A 25,247-nucleotide genomic window follows, 5' to 3' on the forward strand; every position below is an offset into this window, starting at 1 on the left:
GCCATATTCAAAGTTAAATGACTGAAGAGCAAATGAACATAAGTTGTTGTCTTGGTGATAGTGATGAAGTCTGTGGAAAAGGAGAGGTCAGTCTGGAAGAACTCTGTTCCCCTTGTGGAAACTGTTTCTGCATGTGGAGGGCATGACTTGGTCATGTCATTCAATTCAGCAAGGCCTGATGTTTTTCGCTCCAGGGTACTGAAGGAATCAGCTGAAGAAATCTCGGAGCCACTGGCAATAATATTTGCAAACTCATGGATGACAGGAGAGGTCCTGGAAGATTGGAGAAGTGCCATGTTTAAAAGGGGGGAAAAGGCGGATCTGGGGAACTGTTGGCAAGGCAGCCTGATTTTGCTACCTGGAAAGCTACTAGAGCAATGTATAAAACATTCAATTTGTGAATACCTGGAGGATGAAGGGGTAATCACTAGCAGCCAGCATGGATTTGCGGAGAACAAATCATGCCAAACCAGTTTGATTTCCTTCTTTGATAGAATAACTGGTTTGGTGGATGGGGGAATGCGGTGCACATAATTTACCTGGACTTCAGCAAGTCTTTTGACACAGTCCCCCATGACAGTCTGATAAGTAAGATGGAGAAATGCAGGCTCAGCGGAACTACCATTAAATGGATACATAATTGGTTAAACAACCACAAACAAAGCGTAACAATTAATGGAATGATGTCTGATTGGAGAGAGTTCTTAAGAGGATTCCACAGGGATCTGTTCTGGATCTGGTGTTATTTAACATCTTTATTAATGACCTTGATGTAGGAATAGAGAGCATACTGATCAGATTTATAGATGACATAAAGCTAGGGAGGGGTTGCCAACACTTTGGAGGATAGAGCTAAAATTCAGAGGGATCTTGATAGACTGGAGAACTGGGCTATAGACAACAAAGTGAAATTCAACGAAGACAAATGTAAAGTGCTACACATAGAGAAGAAAAACCAAATGCACAAATACAGAATGGGGGATAAATGGCAGCAGCACTGCTGAGAAGGATCTGGGAGTTGTGGTAGATCACAACCTCCACATGAGTCAGTGCTGTTGCAAAAAAATCAAATGCAATTTTAGGTTGCATTAACTGGGGCATATCAGGCAAATCATGGGAGGTGATAGCACTGCTCTGCTCCACACTGGTTAAGCCTCATCAGGAGTACTTGGTCACCAATTTTGGTCACCAATGTATAGAAAGAATACAGAGAAACTGGAAATGATCCAGAGGTGAGCGACAAAGATGATCAAAGGGATGGAATGCAAGACATGAGCAAAAACTGAAGGAATTGGGTATATTTAGTTTGGAAAAGAGGAGACTGAGGGGGGACATGATAGCGATCTTCAAATACTTGAAAGGCTGCCATAAAAAAGATGGAGAAAAGTTGTTCTCTCTTGCCACAGAGGGCAAGACAAGAGGCAGTGGATTCAAACTTCAGCATAGCAGAGTTAGATTAAATCTCAGGAAAAGCTTCCTAATTGTAAGAACAGTAGGGCAGTGGAACAGACTACCTAGGGAGGTGGTGGAAGCTCCTTCACGGGAGGTTTTCAAAAAGAGGCTGGATAGCCATCTGTCTTGGATGGTTTAGATACAACAAATCCTGCATCTTGGCAGGGTTTAGATTAGATGACTCTTGCGGTCCCCTCTAACCGTATAATTCTATGACTTCTAGTCAGGAATGACGCATAACCTGCCTGGTAAAAAATAAACCCAGGGCTGTTGGATTTCTCCCTCTCATTTTCTCCATCCTCCAGCGGTTCTGTGCTATTTTTTAGGAACTACTGGATGTGTAAAAAAAAAGATGGCAGAGACTGATATTTCCCACAACATTTAGAGAAAACATGAAACCCTGAAGGATTTTTCTCTATTGACAATAATGTTCTCTTTTTAAACTCAGGCTAGAAAACTGCTTAATTTAGTGTGTTGTCTGTTGCAAGCCTGGTCAATGGGAATGCTTCCTTACTCCTTTTAAAGTACTAATGTAGACAATTTACTACTTCTGAGGTTACTTTATTACCCATGAACCAAAAGCAATTGACTTCAAAAAGTTGTGACAAGCACGTACGCTTCTCAGACTTTCATGGCAGTAAAGACAAGAAGTGACACTTGAAAGAGAGGGGAAAGTAAAGTGTAACACACTGCAGAACTTGATGTGGGAACCCAGCAAGCTATGAAAATATGGCATATGAAAGATAGCCACATGCTTTCCTTATGCAAGACAACATTTTCCTATTGCCAGAATATGTGAAACTATGCAATTTATGCTAACTGTATATGTATGCCAACTGTATATTTATTTATTTATTTATTTATTTATATTTAAATAACTAGATATTTATGCAATTTATAAATAACTGTACATTTTTACAGTTAAATATAAAAAATAAAAACTGTAAATAATTTATAAATAACTAGATATTTATGCAATTTATTTATTTATGCCAACTGTATATTTATGCAATTTATTTTCCCAATAAAATGTCCTTTGCCTGCCACCTGAACATCAAATTTCCTCTTAAAAATATCTACATTTTAGAGTTTGTAAGGAATGTAAATCCAGAGCCTTGAATTTTTGAAGCAGCAAATGGGCAACTTAACACTAGCCTTAACGGAAAATTATTTCCATATGTTTCATCTTGGGGAAACTCTAGTCGGTTTTATGGCAAGTTTTGTTTTGGGGGAAAAAACGCAATGAATGAAAAATTGCAACCAGCTGATAGATCTCAAGAGCAGCTTTCAAGGACACTAGATTAAAGGGCAGTAACAAAACAACTGAACAGAAATAGAAATGACATCACAACTATACTGGTGTTCATGTTTGATATAGTTTGATACATGAGGCTTGCATAAATCAGCAAAACACAAGTAAAATATTCAGTTATAATGAGAATGCAGGCACATTGATTTGTTTGTACCTCTTACTGCAATTGCAACTAAACTCTGCCTTTTTAACAAATAATCCTCAGGTACATCATGAAGAAATACAGAGAAATTCAAACTCATCACCACATATACATTCAGATTACTGTATTATGCCAAGTAGTGTGACTTGCATATTTTAATAGGAAAACTGACATAAGGAAACATTCTTAGAATAAGAAATAACTTTGTGTAGCATTCGATCCTGCACACACACAACCAATTTCTACAACAGTGAAAATATTTGTGGCTGGCTATATAATTAAATAATCTATCCATGTACCACACTGATTTAATTTCTCTGCAATAGGGCCCTAAAGGAGATCCAGGATTCTCTCCAGGACAAGCAAAACGTGGAGAAAAGGTAACTGCTTCTTAATTACAGAGAAATGTTATAGTTAGCCACCTTTTTTGTTGAAGTCTGCTTATGTTCTCTGTGTTGTTCGGTTTCATTACCCTTTAAGCCTAGTGCTGTGTAAATTGTAATCTCTGCTTTCCCATTATTGTGTATCTCAGAATGGCTGATGTATATATGAGTGGCTGGATTTTAGTGTCGTATGATAAAGTAAGCCTCTGGCAACAACTATGAACCAACGACCAATTTAAAATAATGACACTTAATAAATAAATAAATGCACCTATAGTCAAATTTTAAATTCTGTATTTGGTCTCAGATTTAAGAAACAAAATTCAAAAAATAAAACCTTATTGAAATCATTAAATCAAATTCAGTGTATGTTAGGACGATAAAAACTGTTGTTTATGTTAACTTCACATCAGCAACAGAATATAAGTATTGAAACCTTATACCATTTTATATCAGTACACAAAGCTAAGAATGATGATGGTTAAAGGAATACCTCCAACTTAAAAATCACATCTCTACCTGAATTTATTTTACCTTCTTTTGATGCAAGGAGCACTTCATGTTAGCATAACCAAAACTTTAAAAATAAACCTTTCCCTGTTTTTCAAAATTTGGCATCTGTGTATCCGTTTCCCTGTCTCCCATGTATAGTCCATTAGGCCTTGATTCCATAGACACACAAGCACATGCTTAATTTAAAGCACATGAGTCAGGTTTATTGAATTCAGTGGGATTATTCATGTATTTAAAGCTGAGCACATGTGTAAATCTTTGTAGTATTAGAGAATCAAGGGTTTAGTTAGCAGATTTCCCCTTTTGTTTAACTGGGTCTTTCACACAATAACAGGAGAGGAAAAAGCTTTGAAAAAGGAATATGTTATTCTAAACATACAAACAGGAGTAAGTATAGTCCCTGGAATGATCTTTAACTTGCTAAATGATCTTTAACTTATATTGACAAGACTTCAAGTTGATGCTGTCGCTTTATAGTATTTGGATGAATTTGCAAACAAACATATTTGTCCTGCTCAACATTCACCAATTTCACTGTCTTCTCTCCAAAAAAATGCCAAAACTTTCTGTACTTCAAAATAAAGAGCCTGATTCTGATGTCACTTACACTGGTGTAAATCAGAAGTGGTTCTATTTAAATCAATAGCTACTCTTGTGTACGACAAGTGTAAGTGACAGAAGAATCAGATCCAAAGCAGAGCTCTGCTTTGAAAAGAGACTGTAAAAATGACACCTTCTGAGTCAGCAGATCTGCTTCCTGGGCTTATTCAGGATCTTATCTGCTGATTTAGTGATAAAAATAAGCTTTCCCCCCTTCTTTCTAACCCTGTTGACCCAACACAACTTTGGAGAACATTCAGAATTCTATTCCAGCTCACACATCATAAACATAATTGTTATCTGATTTGCAATGGGCTTGTACAGGTGTGGCTAAGAGCAGAGTTTGGCCCAAAGAATCTTTGACTTTGGGGCCCAAGCCAGAAAGACTTCAACTTGACTTGTTTCTAGTTTGAATCTGAAGGGCTGACTGTTAGAAAAACATGTTTTTATTTGCAAATGGAGCAAACTGGATCAAGAGGTAATTGAGAGACAATGACTATGGATACAACTACAACCATGTCCTATTTACAGTCACTTTTCAGATTTTAACTGCATATTAAGGAGTTTAGTTGCACTAGAAAAAATGTTATGTAACCTTGGGGAAGTTAAGGCAGCTGATGTTTCATCCGAGAAGTACTGTGTCTTTATCACTGCTTTATTCACAAAGGATCTTTCAGCCCTGTTCATCTATATTCATGAAGAACTCACTTAATGCGAAGAAATCAAATATTCTGTCCTCCATTTCACTTAAAGAGGGTTCAGAGAGTAAGCTTCTGTAGTTAAATTAGTTGGTTACTTTTTTCTTTCTAAAGTGTTTTTCGGTATAAAAATATAGAGTAGTTCTTCATGGAAGCTGTGGCTTGGAGGTATATGATTACAGTTTACTTTTGAATCGCACACCTACTAATTATGGCTAACACTTTAAAACCAATGTGTTAATAATGAGAGTTTAATAGCATGTTTTATTTTATAATGTATATTTCGATTTCCATTTTAAAGAGCTGCCTATCAAAGACAGGGCCAAATTCAGATGTGAGACTAAGTGCGTTTAGAGATCATTTAAATTGGTGAAATGTTTACCTTCATTTGATCCGTCCACTTGAACATTACACAAATGTAGGCCTGGTCTACACTTAAAACTTAAGTCGACATAGAAACAGCATTCAACAGTGTGAAAAATCCACATCCCAGCACATCGTAGCTATGCTGACCTAATCCCTAGTGTAGGTGCTGCTAGGTTGATGGAAGTATTCTTCCATCAGTTTGCCTACTGTTGGTCGGGGAGGTGTTCCTGCATTGATGGAAAAACCTCTTTTGTTGCTGAAGGCTGCATCTACACTGTGGGGTTACAGTAGCATAGCTACAGCTCTGTAGCTATGCCACGGTAGCATCTGTAGTATCAGACATGGCCTTACAAGGCTCGTTCTCTCATATCAGTGTGTGAGTGCAAGAAGGTCAATGGGAGTCAGAGTGAGTCTCAATGTACACCAGCATGAATACCTCTGACTTTGGCCCAGAGTGCTGAATGAGAAAATTTGCCAGTTTACTGTTTTCAAACCGATTTAATTACATTTATGTTTAGAAAATGTTTGGAATACTTGCCCCATAAAACCTTTCTGTTTCATTTGTTACTTGCAGATTTGTATGGAAACTAAATGTGGAAGCTATTTCTTTCCAGTGCAAGACACATGTAGCATTGGGAAAATGGATCTGATATGAACAAGTTGAAATTTAAAAATGAATTAAAAACTATTCACTTGGAGTGAAAGTCACCTCTGGGCAAAGGCCAGCACAAGAACTGTGTAACCACTTCAGTCCTACTTAAGCTGGCTCAAATGTAGATATTCGGAGATCCTATAATAAATGTTGTTCTGTCTATTCCATCTTAAATATCCAGGAATAAAGAGAATGCACTGCTTCCTAGGTGTTTATAGTCTTTTCAAATATTCTAATAAAATAAAATGATTCTACTGTACTGTGTTGTACAGGGTGACCCAGGTCCAAGAGGCTTACCAGGCCCCCCTGGCATCAAAGGTCAGAAGGTAAGTTTTTCTTTTGATTTTTATATTCAGCTCTCATGTCTAAGTCCATAGAAAATCAATGGGAGGTCTGCGTAGTCAGGCCCTCCAAGTTTGAGCTGTGTAGTTCATCTTCAGAAATTCCTTACCATTTGAAATTTATAATGGTTAGCTATCAAAACCCAATATGCAGGACTGAATCTGAGCCACAGATCAGATATTCCACATGTCTCTTTTTCAGGATGAGCCCAGCCTAGTGGAAAATTCTCCCAAGTTACACAGCTTCGTAGTAAGCCCGTCTGTGTAGGAGAAAGGTCAACTTATCCCACAACAAGCCCCATCATCTTCTTCCCATTGCCCCACACCTACTTCAAAAGTCCTGTCCTTAATATTAGGAAGTGGATGGGAAGTCAGCAGGCCGTGTTCCCTGGTATCCAGTAGTGGAAGAGTAGATAAAAGGCACTACCCACCCTCTTGTGCAAGCAACACCTCTAGGTGCAGTGCACGCTCCACTATTGGCAAAAGAAGATGGTACATGCCGAAATCTTGTTTTCCACTAGTTGATCTAGGCAGGACCAGTATGAAACCTGTCCTAAACTCAGGAGCCTTGTTCTAAGCGAGGCTGTAGTGCAAAGGTTCTCAAACTGTGGGTCCCGACCCAATTTTAATGGAGTTGCCAGGGCCAGCCTTAGACTTGCTGGGGCCTGGGGCTGAAACCAAAACCTGAGCCCTACTGCCTGGGCTGAAGCTAAAGCCCCAGGGCTTCAGGCCAGGGTGGCGAGGCTCTAGTTCCACCCCCTGTCCTCCTGGGTTGGTAGGGCTTGGACTCCAGTCCCCCCTTCTGGGGTTATGTAGTAATTTTTGTTGTCAGAAGGGGGTTGCAGTGCAATGAAGTTTGAGAACCACTACTGTAGCACATGTACTGCCATTGTCCATGCTGTGGATAAGTACAAGACTTCAGTCCCCAATGTGGTCAATCCAAATCCTTTCCTGAGTACTACATTCATTGAAAATGTAGTGAGCAAAATGTAAATTAAAAACTTTTTATGGTCATTCCCAAATAGTGTGCTACTCTGAAAACCTTGCTATGTTTCTGCTCTGGTAGCATGAACTTCTTCCAGCTACAATAAATATACTCTTGCCTGGAAAATACTGATATTTTAAAGGAACGAATCCCATTTCATTCTCAGTTTCAGGACTGCCCACCTCTTTTCTGTTCAATAATTCATTTACTGAATCATGTGTTAATTCATTCACTGTTAGAGTTGGAGCTCAATCTTTCAGCACCACAAAATTGGATGTTTTTCTAAGATGTGTGTCAGAGCAGCTAAAACTCTTGCCTGGAAGCCAAGTGAAATAAGTTTAGATTTTGGATGCCACATAATGCTGACATAATTATTTTTTCACTAGGAGAAATGTCAGAACACTATAAGAAGTAAAATACCCATACTCCATTTAAGAAATTATCCAGGTCTTAGCAGTCCACTAACATGGAACAGCATGAGGCAAACAAGAGTTCAGGAAAGGGGACAAAAAGAATGCCAAGATGGTAGGAGTGGAGTGAGTGGTGTGGAGAGTACATGGACATAAAGCTGGAAAAGAAAGATGGAATGAATTTATAAATTATTTTGAAAACCAACAAAATATTTTTAATTGGGTTCAGTAATGGATAGGAAGTCAGAGGGCTTGTCTCCAGAGGGCCAGTCAGGAAAATTAATCCGGATAAATTAAAGGTGTGAATTTAAAGTGGATTAGTTAAACTTCATTAAACTCCTGTGTGGGCACTCTCATTCTGAATTAAAGTGGCCTTGATTTGGTTTAGTTTAATTCACTTCTCTTGTATTAACCAAAAGCATAAATGTACTCTTTGTAATGGGAAAAGGAAGATGTTACAGAATTAGTTCAAAAGCTACTAGGAAATGTATTTCACTTGTCCACAAACCTTCTGGGATTTAACAAAATTAACTAAGTTTTTTAGGCCTGACTAGAATTTTCATTGCTTAGGTGGGGAAATTCCCTGCAGCAGGATCAGTTCTTATCCAAGTCTTATGTGGTAGCCTGTTTGTTATCACCGGCTGTCACTGGCAGAGCTGTGGCATCTTTTAAGCTCTAAAACACATACTGCTTTACTGTATTGTCAGGGTCACAGTTTTGCTTGGGAAAGCAAAAAAGTTTCTACTTTATTTTCACTAAAAGCATTTTAGGCTATGTCTACACTACAAGTTAAGGGTGATTCATTTGATCATTGGCGCTTTTACTCTTTGTTTCTATGTCATGTAGAGTAGACACTAACTGGAACCACATTTCAGAAAACTCCAGTCTGAACCAATCTTGTAAAAACACTGGGTCCATGAATTATGTTACACCTGTAAATAGTAAAGGGTATTTTATGCTTGACATTTAATGGACCTACGTCCAAGCTTTACAGTTTTAAGACACTTATCTTTCCATATTATTACCAGAGATATCCAAGATGATAAACATATTTTCAGATTTCTATTGAGTTCTCATTTGTTACTTTACATTTTAAGGTGTTAAATGCTGTTGCGGAATTGCTGAAGTGTGTATAAATGAGTAACATAATTCCTTTATCACCTAACTATAAAGATTAAAGAAGACAAAAAAAAAATCCATACATTCATTGCTTCTTAAATCCTATTTGACTTTGGCAGTTGGCTCTGATTTTTATCTTCCTGTAGATTGATCTGCACTATAATGATCAGCATTTAAACTGACACAAATATTAATGTGGAGTAGATCTTGCAGTATTCCAGGTCTCACTTTTAGGTAGCATAATACAAATTTATTTATGCCCAATTCTTGGTAATTGACCGTTTTCTCATTGGCCTTAGTTGTTTTCATGAAGGATGCGTAGGCTGAGACTTTCCAAGGGGCACTGGGGATTTCAACACCCATCTTCCCTTAATTTTAATGGTAGAATTAAACGTTTCATTGGTAACATGCTGGCTGTAGTGTATGCCTAGTACTGCCCTCTCCTGGGCATAATTAGACCTGCACAAAGTTATGGATAAAATAATAATCGCAAGATTTTTTTCATCAAAATTTGCCTGATTTTGAACTTTTGTGAAATTTTGTGCAGTTTTTATGCAACAGTGTGCACTGTTACAATGACTGTGAAAATTTTGGGTTAAATATTCATATTGCATTTTTATTTTTTAATGAAGATGGCTTGTGATTAACCATGTGCTACATGCTCTTGGTTCTGGTTTCCTGAATGTCTGAACTTAGCACAGAGGGCTAGTAGAAACCAGAGTCTGTGTTAGCAGAGCTTCTCTGAGGGATCTCTTTTAAAAATGCTGCAATATTCTGTAGTAAACCTTCAATACAGTGCTGTAACACTCTTATAAACTGTAGTGTTTTGGAGTATCACTAGACTAATGTAGTCCTTTTTATCAGGATTAGGCTGTAGTTACAGTTCTTTCAGTTAGAAAGTAAGAAAAAAGATGGTGGGAGCAAATTGTTGGGTTTAGTTTTATTTTTCATCTTATATACAGTACACACCATCTGTGAGTATGTGTTCCTGTCTTAATAGTTTATTGTGTTGCCATGACTACATATTTCTACTGCCTGCAACATATTTATTATGCAGAGGCAAATTTTGCCCAGTTACACCTGTGCAAATCCAGAGTAACTCTAATGAAGTCAGTATGGTTACTCCAAATTTATACCTGTGTGAACAAGAACAGAGTGTTGTATAGTTGTTCGCTCTCTGAGGTCTGGTCTGTTTGTTTGAAGCATCCGTACAGAAAACAGGAGCAGCCACAGGAGAGTTCATAATATATTGGTGAAAGAAGAATGATGTCTTCAAAACAAGCACAAATATCAAGCATCTGGGTCAGATCTGAGGTGCAAGCTTAATATCAGGATCTCTCAAACCAGCAATTCTACTTATAGCAGTACACCGAGAGTTGCCAAAGAGAAATATTTGGCTAATTTGAGCAGAATAGACAAAGAATTAGAAACTGCAGGTGTTCTGGTGGCCAAAGAGTGGGGAAGAGGTTGTCCAATTGGTTGGTGGGGTTACTGTTTGATATAACTGCTGCAAATCTGGATAGCTAACTAACTCCTCCACAGATGAATTTATCATCTAAGTATGCTGCCATGGCATGTCAAAGTAAAATTCCACAAGGCCATATGTGAAGGAAACCATAGGACCACACACAATACTAAAAGGCTGTGGATTAATGTACCTAGATTCCTGTGCACACACAAAAATAACCATCATAAATGTATGGTTGTGGAATCAAAAATGACTTTTGACAAATTAAAACAATTTTAAAACATAGTTGGCTGCAAGTTGTGTATTAACGTACTTCCCAACATAAGATATGTGCAATAGTAAATCATGAGAATCTGTGTCTGTTAAAGCATGATAGAATCCACATGCAGCAGTACTGTACAGTAAAACATGGTGAGGAATTTCTGGAAGGGAGAGGGGCAAAATTTGATTCTAAATTAGGAGGGATATGTTTTAATAGTGTTCCTGTTTTTATTTTTGAGTACTGTAAAAAGTAGTATATACTGTCAGTGCTGAACAAATAATAAATATCTGTGGAAGTTTCTGTATTTCCATGGTAAGTGAATAGCTGAGTTTATTTCACGAAGAGTGGTATTTTTCTAGAACAAGAATGAAGTTTGATTAAATGAGAGAAATTCTTCCATTGATTTCAATGGGAAAAGCATTCTACTTTGAATGCTGTTTTAGGTAGGTTTTGACATGTGTTTAAAATAGAGTATGATGATATGACATAAATGCACTTTTGCCTTAAACTGACTTTATTTTTTACCAAGCAGACAGGGTCTGGGATTTATACATGAAGATAAATAATGTGGATCACCTCTCCTTAAGTAACAGCACAGTTTCTGCTACTTGTCTCTTTCCTTTCAGGGCCTGGGCTAGGCAGGGAGGTGAGAGTGAGAGGCTTCTCTCTTCATTATAACAACTCTAAAACTTTCACTGCAGCTAGCTAAGGCATCCAAGTAAATTAACTTTTGATTGCTCCTCCCTGCGAGGTACACTGGACCTGATTCTCCCCTTCCTTATACCAGTTATAAATCAGGAGTGAGAGCATTAAAGAGAACAGAATTACATTAATGTAAAAGTGGTGTGATAGCAAAATCAGACCCGCTGCCCTTATTAGATTCCTTGTTGGTTCTACATTAAAGTGAACATCTGGTTGCAGCATTAATTAAGTGATATAAAGTGATAGCCTTTTAGAATAGTGTCAGGGCTTGTGTGCACTGCAGAGCCTTTGCTTCTGGCACAGCACCGTAGTAGAGACACAGCATGTGCCAGCATAACTGCATCACCTCCCCAAATGACATTAGCTGTGTGATAAAAGCACTCTTCTGTTGGCATAGTTGCATCTACACTGGGGGATTTTGCAGGCATAGCTTTGTTGGCTGGGGGGTATGAATTTGTTTCATGCTCCTAGCTGAAATATCTAGGCAAAACTTTGTAGTGTAGACGAAGCCTTTGTGTGGCAGTGGAGTTAGACTGAAAAGAGAGGAAACCCTTCCTTTCACCCTCTTTTCTCTCTTTCCCATCCCTGCAAAGCATAAAGGGGAAAGGTTATCATAAGAGCACTGGATCTCAGGATGTACATTATTGCTGTACAAAAAATAAACCCCATCTAGCGATCAAATGTAACGAATAAACAGACAAAAAAGATTTCAACCCAAACTTCATTGCCACCTAAAAACAATAATGCTTTCCTCACTGATGTCAATGAGCAAGGAACTCTTTCCATCTCAGTTAATTGAGTTTCTGCCTTATCGGGGAAGATGGAATCAATTTTGGCATATTTTTGTAAAATGCCACATTAGTTTATTAAAGTTCCATTGTTTTCGATACAGGATTATAGGCTTCTGAAATTTTGAGTAATTATGGACATTTTCCTTTAATAAGTCCTATGAATGGAAGCATGATAACAGCATTATTTTAGTAAGTAGGTATGAAAGAAGACCTCCTACATGTAGAACTTACCTGGAGAATCCATGTAGGGGTCCTCAGAGGTAGTGGAAAGCAACTATTTGGAGGCACTCTGATGCTAGGGCCCATGGGGGGATCCTCAGAATAGCCTCATCCATTGGAAACACAAAGAATGAGTCTCCTCATGCACCGTTTCTACCCCAGGTCTTCAGTGCAGTCACTCCTGATTTATACGGATAAGAAGAGAGATAGGCCTGTTTTTTTAAAGGAAGTAAATCTTTATTTTTACACTTGAAATATTGAACCCTGGGAGTTTAAGAGAAATCTAAGGGCTTGACTACCCAGTGCATTTGTCTGCACTACGGGGGTGTCAATTCCAGTGTGCACTAGTTTGTTTCACACTAACTGGCCCAGGTGGACTCTGCTGGAGCTCACTTAGAGTTCGCAAGTGCACACCGCTATAGTGCTGTTTGAAAAGGGGCTACATTAATGTGCACTCGGGAACTTCTAGTGCACATCATCAGGGTCCACCCAGGCCAGTAAGTGCACAACTCACTAGTGCACAATAGAATGTACACCCCTCTTGTATAGACTAGTGCACTATGTCGACAAGCCCTGACTCCAGGCTGATGTAACTTAAATGTTGATGGGCCTGAAGGAGGTGTAAGAACCTCCTGTAGACTCATCTTTGACCGTAAGCCTTATCTGCCTGTCCATGACTGTCTGTCTATCCATGTTATTCGTGACAGTTTATAGATTAAAAAAAAAATCAGTAATGGAATGAGGGTGAAGCCTTCTGTCATTAGGACACTTCAGATAGCACATGCTAGCCAGAGACCCTGATTTTTATTATTTACATGCTGCTCAGAAAAGAAACAGTGGATCTACAAAGAAGCAGAATACATTTCTAATATGAGGCTTCATGGAGACCAAATAAACATTTCAAAACTGTGTCTCAGATGGTGGAAATGTGGAGTTGATAAGTACGCTGTGTCTTGTGGTGTTTGTGGTATTATCTATGGGTCTGATCCAACCCCAGAAGAGGACCACAGGATTGCATGAGAGAGTAGCAAGAATGGGATGAGCTTATTTCACTTACAATTTTTTTCCTGTCATTATGCTAACAGAGGATTAATTTTATGCCATTTTTGGTCCGTACAGTATTTGTCATAGAGGCATAAGAATGTTATTGTGTCGTATATGTCATTCATTTATACTGCTGCGTTGTTCTTTGACCTTCTCAACATTTTGGAAAATGGCTGTCCAGCTGTTTCAGCTTTTCCATTTACATGTTTACTTGTGCAAAGCTTTTAATATTGGTTTAGCGCTCAATGGTGCTATTAGCTCTATTTGCAAAGCAGTTCTTCATTCCCATGGCACCCACAGCAGAGATTTCTATAAAGATGCCTACAGTCTTACAGTTCGTTGTGCTCACCACATACCCATAATGGCTTTTTTCCAACTCTTCTTTGGCACTATTCAGAGAAGACCAAATCCCCTTCCATGCCTGTAACACTGGATCCAGACAATTACCTACCTGTTCCCCTCTCTCGCTTGAGAGGCTGCAGAATTACTGGTCTATCTGGATGCTTTAGCCACTGAGCAGCTGCCTGAATCCAGTGCTGTTGGAATTACTATGGAAACAATGGAAAACACTGCGGGGCTCCCAATGTTGTTGTTTAATATTTATATTGATGTAGTGTCAAGAGGCCTCAGCAAGACTGAGGCCCCATTGTGTTAGGGACTGTACAACCCCCTGGTAAATGACAGCCCCTTAAACTTGACCCCTTACAAAGTGGAGGCGAAGTTACTTCACTTGGCAGTAAAGTCCTTTCTGTCACACAGAACAAAGCACTCTTGTCACTCCATGAGTGCCAGTAACATGCCCCCAAAGGAGATGTGCTGGTGTCGCCAGGGGCTCAAGCCCTCCCATTTCTGTTTTGCCTTTGAAATCCAAATAGGAGCATCTCTATTAGAATCTGGAGAGTACCTCATCCTCCAGTCAATCGACAGATATGTTTTCTTTTTACATACATCTTCCTTTTAGCTCAAACCAAACATAGTTCCCTTGTCTCCTGGTCCAGATATAATGAAACATTTGAACATTTCCTCTGTAAGCACCTATTCTAAAGGATCCTTTAAAATCCAGAAGTAGGGTTGTTCTCAAAAATGCTTTAACGACTTAGGACCCAAATCCCATTGAAAACAATCAAAGAGACTTAGGTTCCTAAATAACTTCCTTTTAAGGCACTGTTGAAAATTTTACCCACAATCCCTAAGGAAGTGTTACAGCTTTGCCCTCCGGGTTTTACATTGCAGAGTCATTTATCATGCTTTTGTCTTTATTTAATAATCTTATCAACATTTCTGAAGCATGCCATGGCATGTTAATGAGGCAGTCCCGCTCAGCCTGTTTGTCCAAGACCTGATCTCCCATACCTATGCCACAGACTCAGGTTAGTTGGGCTCATGCTAGTGCTCTAAAAATAGCTGTATAGACAGCACTTTGAAGTTGCGGCTCTTGGCTGGATCTCAGGCTCTGAAGCCTAGGAAGGGGGTGGAAGCACTGTCTACACAGCTATTTTTAGAGTGCTAGCATGAGCCCCACTAACCTGAGTCTGTTGGCTTGGGTTGGGAGGCTCACTTCTGTGGGCTGTGTAGGCACACCCTCAGATATATGGTTGAAATATGCTCTGCGGCTTGTTATTTGCAGATGACGGTTGTTTGCCTGTTTTACTGTAATATATAAACATTAAAGCAAGTTAGCAATGCTGTGTGCGTGTTGAGCAAGATGTAAGGGAATACCTGCAACACTGGTTTTGAGAAAATGGAGCTCTGGGCTTTTTAATGAGTGCATATCTTTGGGAGTAATGTTATTTCAAACGCAAATTTATAATATTAAAATTGCAAATTTTGAAGCTTAATAGATGTAATTCTTTTTCATAACCTAAAACTATTACCAAACAAAATTATTCCTAATTTATAGTTTCAGGTAGCATAATGCCATTTAGTTTGTGTAGCAGAGCTCTTAACATGGAGTAGAAGCTTAACTGAAACTTGAGGGCACCGGATAAAACCTTGGCCCTGTGGAAATCATGGACAGAATTCCCACTGACTTCAACAGGGCCAGGATTTCAACCACTGTCTGTAAAAGCAAACCATCATCAGGCAATGATAAAGTTTGGTGATTTAAAGATTCCAGGATAATCTGGAAGATTTTCTTTACTGTCAGGAAAATGGCAGTTTCATTTAATTGTGTAAAACTATCATCATAATATGGAGTATTCAAAAAAAATTTAGTTCATACGAAAGAAATATTTTGTTTTCTTAGTTATCTTTTCCTAGAGAGCTTCTTGGAACTCTCTGTGATAACCTTCTAGTTATGCCTATCTCAGTTGAACTGGCTCATTCAGACACAGTGTTATGACAAGGATTTGGAATGGGGAAATAGTCTGGACTAAATCCAGCTTTGCAATAATTACAAGCAGATTGTTGCTAAAGGCATTTTGTCTACGTGTTACTTAAGCTAACACAAATCTGTGGCTACTTGTGCAAGTTTAGCAGGAAATCACCTATATTAAGATACATTTCTCTTTCTCTCTCCTCACACATCCATTCGCACATCAGCTACTGAAATTAAGCTACTGAAATTAAGATGTCACAAAGAAACATGTTGCAAAATTCTTCTTGCTGAAGGAAAAAATAAAGGGGGAAAAAATAAAGAACCCAAAGTTGCATTTTGCATATCTTAATATATTCATTACAACATCTGTTCATCTCTTCTACCTGCAGGGTCCCAAAGGCTATCCAGGGCCACCAGGTCCACGAGGCGAGCAAGTGAGTGATGAAAGCACTGTAACATTTGATATCCATTATACAATGCATGTTAACTACAATTGAGGATAATGACTTTAAATGCTTGTATCAAATAATTTCTTCCATTTACTGAGAAATACTCAATAGATTTCATTCTTGACCAGCTGCTTAGTAACCATGGAGATGGGTATGGTTTAAGGACCTAAATCAAATATAATAGACCAACTTGTTTTCTCCAACTAGTCTGGTGGCATGGCAGAAGTGTGTTGTATAATGTTTAAGGAGACAATTCAGACTCTTTCAGAACCTTACTGACTGAGACTTGACAATGCATGCTCAATCTCTGGGTGGGGAGACAGGAAGGGACTGTGCATTGCTGTCTTCACACTTCAGTATCCATTCAGATAGTATTCTTAATGTGAGTTTCGACTTATTACTCCTCCCTGCTAGAGATAAAGGGCCATGGCTGTCAACTGTAATATCCTTGGAGCAGGAGTCGTGTTTTTCTCTTTTGTAGACGGAGCTGAATGCACTGTCAGTGCTGAATGAATAATCATGATCTAATGATAGTAATGACCAGAGGAGAAGGCAAAAACAGATCATACAAAAATAGATTTTAACTGTCCAAAGCTTTAACTGAGATCTACTCCAAGATCCCAGATGAAGTGAGGGGTAGTCATTACAGTTCAATCCCTCTGGCATCTTTCTGCAAGAGAATTAATGATCAACGTTAATCAGAAGAATAGTATTGTTAACTGCCGGACCTGAGAACCAAAGAATGAGCTGGTGATTAAATCACTTAATCAAAAAGTGATTAACCAGTAATGAAAACAAGAGGGTCAGTGTTGTGTGTGTGAGAGAGAGAGAGAGACAGAGAGAGAAACTCACATCAGAGAATTAATTTTGGCAGAAAATAGACAAGTGTGTGAATTCCCTCGAAGATAATCTGGTACATGAGACCTCAGTGTGAAATTACTGTTTGCCCAGCAGTACTAAAGACGGTCTGACTTCATCTCCACATACGCAGGCTATTGTTATAAATGATAATATTCATAGTCTGTTATATTATTTTGGAAATATTTAAAACTCCTTTTTAAAAGTTTGGGAAAATACTTTTGTTCCACAGACTGTTCTTACTGCTGCTATTTTAAGGACTGTGACAAGGAGATACATGATCTAAGAGGATGGCCTGAAGAGAGTCAGAACAATGACAGTCATTTTGCATGTCAGTAGCAACAGACTTTGTGACATTCAAAATACCCACTTGTTGGCTGAAATTTCTATATACCTGTACAACAAAGAAAAAGGTTACTATAAATACATCAAATGTGGAATTACTTGAGAGTGAAGCACAAATGGGAGTGAAAGCAAGGTTTTAAAAAGTATAAACAGTAAATTCAAATGATTTGTTGCTATTAGGGTTTTTTGTCATGATCTGAACTTGGAATTTTTGGGACCTGATTCAGTCAAAAATATCTGCAGCCCTCTGAAGTGTTTCAAGCTTTAGGAGACCATGGATTCTGGTTCCATGGCAGACCAACCCATTCAGGGAATAGTGAACCTCCCACCTGTGCCCAGAGGATGAAAGAAACCATGGAAAGCAAGTGACAGAACTGCCTTGGACTTATGCAGAATAACTTTTGCCTCCCACACTCATGACTTCTGATGCCAGGGATTATTCTTCCTCACCCAAACCAGCTCATGGAGGAAGCCCTGGTTTAGCACTTGTGTGACTTCCACATATGACAGTGGGTGGAAAGGTTGGACAATCACCAAACCTGATCTCTGAACTTGGTTTGTTTAAACATAAAATTAGCTAAGGAGAGAGGGAGGAAGGGAAAGAAGGTGATACTCTAGCTTCTTATCTCCTTCTCATTCCCAAATTTAAGCAGTGGCCTTTGAGGAGGTGCTGATCATCAAAGAATCCCAAAGGGCGTTACTTCTTCCAGCACCTTTTAATATTTCTCTTTTAATATTTTTGGCCAGTAGCGGTTTTTGTTTTTCTTCCCTGGTTAATATCAAGAATGGACCTCTCTGCTCCTAAGGGCACTGAAGTCCAGAAAAGTTGAGCCAAATCAGCTTCTCTAATGGATAAACTGCAGGAGTGGGCACTGAGGCAGGAAAACTATGCAGAGGTTTGCTTAGATTGGCTGTTCCTGCTATGAACATCAGTCCTGGAGGCCAGGCCTAAATGCCTAGCTCTCTGACGTTGCAAAGTTGAAATGGCAGGGCCTCATTTGCTAATGGCTACCCATGGAATCCTCAGTGAGGTGGGTTCATACAGCGCACAGGGAGAATATGGCGAAGTTATTGCTGCCTCTTTACATCTCTTTTTTTGGTGGTTTCTCTGAGGTGTTTGGGCTGCTGATGCATGTCCTTTCCAGCCCCAGCAAGGCCCCATCCCCAGTAATGGTTCCCCAACCCAAAGGAGGATGCTCTGAATGGCTGGTGGAGGCAGGGTACAGCTGACTCCCTTTGTTTAGGGTGGCCAGATCCCCATACAAAGGCAGCAGATTCATGTGTGGAGAGTCACCCCTGGGCTCAGATTTCCATGTGGATGATCCCCTCTTTTATTTTCTGATTTCACATAGGGCATTGGAAATAATCAAACTTGGTGAAAAGTTCCAGAGGGGTAGCCGTGTTAGTCTCTGTACCACAAAAACAATGAGAGTCCTGTAGCACCTTAAAGACTAAAAAAATTTCTGCGGGCATAAGCTTTTGTGGGCTATAACCCACTTCGTCAGATGCATCTTGTTTATCTGGGTTATTTTTCCCAGATGCATCTGACGAAGTGGGTTACAGCCCACAAAAGCTTATGCCCACAGAAATTTATTAGCCTTTAAGGTGCTACAGGACTCTCATTTTTAATCAAACTTGGGTGTTTTAAGGGAAAAATAACCCAGATAAACAAGAACTTTGAAGATAGATTTGACCACGTTATTGTAAGTAACCTTTAGGTGTGTGGATCTAAAGAGATTTTTGAACTATCAATGCTTGGTTTTGAAAAGAGACGGTGCCTTTCATTTCATAACATGGATTCCAGGGTGTTCAGAACAATGCATTTTCAATTATGGATGGCATGAAGGAAGGGTTTTGAAGCAGTAAAGCAAATTAAAGCCTCAGTCTCAATATGCTACCTTTCAATGCATTTGAGGAAAAAACAGTTTAATCTGTCTATACTTTCCCACAATAGTTATTTTCTACTACCTTGGGCTAATTTATACAGGAGTGACACTCGGGGGGGCGTTGGTTGTGAGGGCTATAGTCATGTCAAAATTTGCCTTGGCCCCACCGCCGCCACCCTTCCCAGCGCAAAGGTCAAACGTTATACAGAAGTTAGGATGGCATAGTTTGGTATTGCCACCCTTACTTCTCTTCTGCTGCCGGTGGCAGCATTGCCTTCAGAGATGGGCGGTTGGAGAGCCGATGCTGCTGGCCGGTCACCCAGCTCTGAAGGCAGTGTCACTGCCAGCAGCAATGGAGATGTAAGGGTGGCATGGTATGTCATTGCCATCCTTACTTCTGAAGTTCTGTGCAGCCCCCCCAATTTTCTGTCTAGCTCACCTCAATCCCCTCTTCTCCTCCCTCCCCCAGAAGAGGCTGGCACTGCCCTTGAATTTATACAACCAAGATTGAGGTAAATCATACGCAGTTACTCATGTGAATAGACCATTGCAGACATTGTAAGGTCCCTACAATGCAAACTCACATTTAAGCAGACCCTGATCTATACACCCGAGTAAATTTGTGCACATGAGTAATCCCACTGAACTGGTCGGTGAGACTACTCCCCATGTATACGTGTCTGCAGGATCAGGGTCTAAGTGGGGAAGATTTGGCTCCATGTGTATGTAATTGTTTAATTAAATAGATGCCTAATCAAATCATGTTTCAAAATTAACCATTTACTACTCTGTGTATTAAAATAAAATTAAATAGTCCTTTCTAAAGGAAAACTGTAGCAACTGAAACACTTTTGGTAACTAAGTAAATATTTACTAAATTTGGTTCCAGTCCTGCATATATTGACCATTACTCCATTATGGAGTCCTATTGTCTGGGCATGCTGATCCCTTTGTAGTGTTAAGGTCTAGAACAGCATGTAAACACGTTTTCAAGGGCTTTCTTTACATACCTGTTGGTATTTCAGTGACTTCATGACAATGAATGATGCTGTTATCTTGCAATGAGAGCTGTCATTTTACTGATACTTCCCAGCAGGAAGTCCAGCATGATGACATAGCATTCATATGAAAGCATAAAAGAGGCAGGAGACGTTGGAAGGTAAGTTTTGTTGAATATTTAAATGTTTGGTTAATTTCGGATTAATTTATTTTACATAATAATTATATATTTTCTATCCAAAATATATAACACAATGTACCGTGCAGATGTTGTGAGAGTCTCCTGCCTTTCTTGTGCTTTTATATACTCTATCTGACTATCATCAATTGATCAAAATGGTGGACTAATGGTTCATAGTTAATTATTCATTTTATTATATGAAAGACATTTTAAATGTTTCAGAGGTTTCTTATTCTCTGTAATGTGATGTAATGACTGAAAAATTGTTGATATCGGAGAACAACTTGTCTGTTTGTAACCTCTTGACTAAGAAATGGACTGGTTTCATTCATTTATTTGAACTTTTTAATGAATTTACTACTCCCTGAATTGAAGGACTACCGGGATAAGATACAGTTCAAGTGTTACCACTCAGTTATTCCAGTGCACCTCCATTCTAACTATCTTCACCACATCTTATCTAATTCTGGACCTTGCTTGAGTAAAGATTGCTCACCAAACAAGTGTCCAGTCCTTCAGCAATGAACTTTACCACCTGGCACCCAAGAACTTGCCCATTTTAGAAAAGCAGAATTTTCTTAAAATAAACAATCAATTACACAGAATTATTAGGGGGGAAAACACTTTTGGATTTGATTAGGGAGGGAAGAGGGGGAAAAGGAAGAACTCACTGCATCCATTACTAATCCACTGTTACTTAGACTTTATCCTAGCATACCCAGATTGATGCCAAAATAAGGAAATTCAGATATATAAGGACACTCAGATTCTTCTTACATTCATACATTTGTTCCATAAAAGTGTAAATCTCAATAATATAGCCAAGATCAATGTCATCTTGGATTAGCTGCATCATAAATATCTGTCCCTTGAGGGCATTTCCAGTTGTGCATACCTGATTTTGCCAAACATTGTCTAAGAATTTTCCTTTGTGAATCAATGTTTTCTTTCCTTGTACCTCACTTCATTTTAAACCAATTCCCTCCCTCTCCCCCCACCCTAAATACTTTTGCAATATGTACACCATTGCTCAGGAAGAAATAATGCTGATTTTAATTATGTTTAAGAGTGGTTTTTACGGGCTTTCTATGCAAGTTACACACAAAGCAGTCTTGCATTAGGAGTAAGCTCTTTCACATAGGTAAAAATGCACTAAACCTGATTGCTTTTTTTCCCTTTCAATGTAGGGAATTCCAGGAATGGCTGGCAATACTGGTTCACTTGGTTACCCTGGCAGGCAGGTGCAGTAACTATATGATAGAATTATATGTTTTTCTGTTATGAGAACCTTTTCAGTACTGTACATGAGTTTAAATATGTTTCCCTTCCTCTCTTTGGGGTTAATTTTCAAAGTGGTGCCTGGTAAACGTGGTCTGTTCATTGGCAAGGAGTGTTTTGACGAATTGATCTACCTCAAAAGGATCGTTTGCCATCATGTAGAATTGATGATGTCATTTCTGAAAGTACCATATCTAAATCTGCTGGGACTGCTAATGGCATCTCTGCATTGGCTGACATTGTATCGCTAATACTCGAGACTAGCCTCCTTTCAGAGGCATCATACACTGATGTGGAGCACTTTTATGTGGGGAAAGAGTCTGTTAAAGGGCTTTTCCATTCAGTTAATTGAGAGAGAACCAATGAAAACATCGAATTACTATCAATGCAAACTATTTGTAATATTGATTTTTATATACCTGGGAAGGATAGATAGTCCAGCATATACTGTTGGTGCCTTACGAGGAAATGTCAGTCACTTTGCCTAACATTTAAACTACATGAACCACATTCAGTCCTTGTATTCATCTACTGACTTCAATGGAGTTGTGCCTGCTTGAGGGGCTGAATTTGACCTATGGTCTCTAAACTATTTTAACATTTTACTAGACCAACTTTACAGTGGCTATATATTAAAAAGCACTATTAAATCATTTATATAGTAACTGGATGAAAACATGCCAACATTTAAAGATAAAAAGTGCTTTGAGTATTTGAAATAAACTTACTATTCTACTATTGGCTAGAAAATGACTGGAACTGCATTCCAAAATAAAAGTTTATGAAAAGCACCATGAAGTTACTTAAGTGCCAAGTTCCAATTGGGTACAAGATTTGAATTGAATTGGGAAGAAATTTCCAAAGAAATAACTTTAATGTAAAGGAAGTTGCAATCTCTGTCTGGAGGATCAGACAGAAATTAAAAAAAACTTAGTTACAGGTGCTGACATACCACCATGATTGTGAAAAGTGCATTGCCAGTTTGGAAATTAACAATTATTGTTATAGTCCTTTTAAATCTAGTATTTCCATTTATTTTAAATGAAGTAAAAGTCATATCTTTTTATACTAGGGTTTAGCTGGACCAGAAGGTAACCCAGGTCCTAAAGGTGTAAGAGTAAGTAAGCATTTTTAAGCATTATGGCATGCATGACTGTATTTTAAACACAGTATGCCGTAGGAGGCTTGAGATATTTTGCTGAGTTGCCAGTTGCATGGCCACTGAATCACTCTGTCTATTGCAGACTCAGTTAATGACAAGCTGTATTTGATTTAAAATTTATTTAAGGATTTTTTTACTTTTTTGCCTTCAAGCAATATAAAATAAAGTCATTGTGCTGCTCTTCCTTGACTTGGAACATATACAGACATGAAAAGAAAGAAAAAGAACCCTATAGGTGTGTGGTGGGGGGAAGAGGACATTTCCTGCCTGGAGCATTGTTTCTATAATAGAAGCTGTCAGGAGTGAAGGCATATCTGGCATTTGTAATCTACAATTGTGATGGAAGGAAACAATCTTGTCACATAAAGAATATGAAAGTCACCTTCTGCTATATTCTAAAGTGTTTCAACTGATATCATTTATAGCCCAGATGAGGGGTACAAATCTGCATCCTTTAAAAATTTAAGCTTTGCTTGGCTCATTCCAGTAAGTAAAGTTTCAAGAGGAAAGTGAAAAAAGTATCTATTTTTTCACACATACACACCTGTATATGTAAAAACCCTCAGATCTTATTTCTTTCAAGGTCACTTTCCTCAACAGATCATCTGACGTGGCTCACATGTGAATAATGTTATTAACCGTGCGTTATAACCTGAGATTTATAATTGCTTTTGATTCCACCCTCATGCATACATAGAACTCATTGTACAGGTTACTGTGAAGTATACTATATACCTTATGATGCTATCAAGCATCTGATAGAATTTCTCCATCATGTTGCTGAGTCTGTGCACTTGTATCTTTTATTTCAGATATTTAAAGCCTTCATCTGCAACAGCTTTTTGAAATGTCTCTAAGTTTTGCTCTTCTTAAATTCAATTTTTGTTATATGATGGGAGAGGTGGTTCTTCGGATTGTAAGGACCTTATGTCCCTAAGCTATTGCACCCAGATAGATCTCAACCCTCAGACACTTGTTCCTTTTTCTCTTGCCCCAAAGTTCTCTATAAAGTTCTTGAGCCAACTTCTTCTCCTGTTGGACAAGAGAAAGCTGATCCCAAACTTTTCCACTAAGTGGCCCACAAGTTTCTTATTACTTTGTGCCCACAGGTATGATTGGTCTGTCATTGTTAGTATGAATCATTTTTGGAGCAATCTCACAGTGTCCTGTTTTAAAGGTGTCTCCACTATGTGAATGCTACGTAATCCTTTCTGTCAAATGTTGCCTGTCACGTTGACCCAGAGACGTATTTTTATGCCATTGACTCATGTTGTTTGAGCTCTTAAGGTTAGAATACAATCCTATGATAGCTGTGCACCCTGCCTATTTAAGAGTTTAAAAGAATGCAGGAAAAGAAGAGAGAATGCTGCATTTTTCCTAATGTATGGGGTACCAAGAAGTTTATTGTCCTTCCTAAGATCCTCAAAAGATGTTAAGATATTCCATTAAATTCAAAGGACTGTAGAGATGGATGTGAAACTCTGATTTTTTTTTTCAGTAACTAGAAGCTGCACCTGCCTTTGAATGTTCTGTCTCAGAGCCTGTATGTGTAGAATCACTTCATTGTACTATTGTTCATGCCAATTTGCAATTGAATTTGTATGTGTGTCTCACATATGCACAACCGTGAAAGTGTGAAACTGAGCTTTGAAAGCAGTATAATGGAATTAAGCACATACAAACCATTGAAGATTTAAGAGGAGGTTTAAATTTCTCAGGACATGGTTTTAGTTTTCAAATCTTAAGAGCCAGGAATTTAATTGTTACTACATTTAGGGGTAGATTTTTTAAGTGTAATTTTTTTAAAAACATATTCCCATGATAACTCCATATACGTGGAACTTATTTTCTCCCTAGTACAATCCTCCTTTTATTAGTTTCACATTTGAGGAAATTGGCTGACCAAGGAGATAAGTGTGACTTCCTTCAACTCACCTTATTTTGTGAATTGCACATATTCCATTCAAACCCAACATTTCTGGTCTCCAAACATTGGAGTAATCACTAATGATATTCTTGTTGTCTAGTAAAAGAAAGATGCACTTATGTTTTGCTCAACAGAGAATTATAACAGCTCTTATGAGTCAGAAACATTTCCTGCTCTTTATAACTTTTTATTGTATTTCATATTATAATTTTTTTATTTAACTAGACTTTTGGTGGGGCTTCTGCTGATGTGCACTGTATTGATAAAAAGTAAAATTACTTCCTAAACCAGTCACAGAGGGCAAAATTTTCAAAAACTAAGTGCCATTTTCATGTGAGAATTTCTTCAGTTTAATATTTTCACTTTTTTAATTTTTAATTTTGATT

The 25,247-nt window shown here is 38.4% G+C and overlaps 1 protein-coding gene across 1 annotated transcript in view; it reads left to right on the forward strand.

Moving 5' to 3' along the window:
- COL24A1 (collagen type XXIV alpha 1 chain) overlaps positions 1-25,247 on the forward strand; it is a 200,445-nt gene that overhangs the window by 40,289 nt on the left and 134,909 nt on the right. The window contains exons 6-10 of the mRNA XM_067538541.1: positions 3,233-3,286; positions 6,391-6,444; positions 16,166-16,210; positions 21,682-21,735; positions 22,845-22,889. Of these exons, the coding sequence (XP_067394642.1) occupies positions 3,233-3,286; positions 6,391-6,444; positions 16,166-16,210; positions 21,682-21,735; positions 22,845-22,889 (252 nt within the window). The remainder of the gene's footprint in view (positions 1-3,232; positions 3,287-6,390; positions 6,445-16,165; positions 16,211-21,681; positions 21,736-22,844; positions 22,890-25,247) is intronic.

This window comes from Emydura macquarii, unplaced genomic scaffold (assembly GCF_026122565.2).
Source record: "Emydura macquarii macquarii isolate MOO-44397 ecotype Brisbane River unplaced genomic scaffold, CSIRO-AGI_Emac_v2 contig_480, whole genome shotgun sequence".
NCBI classification, from domain to species: domain Eukaryota; kingdom Metazoa; phylum Chordata; order Testudines; family Chelidae; genus Emydura; species Emydura macquarii.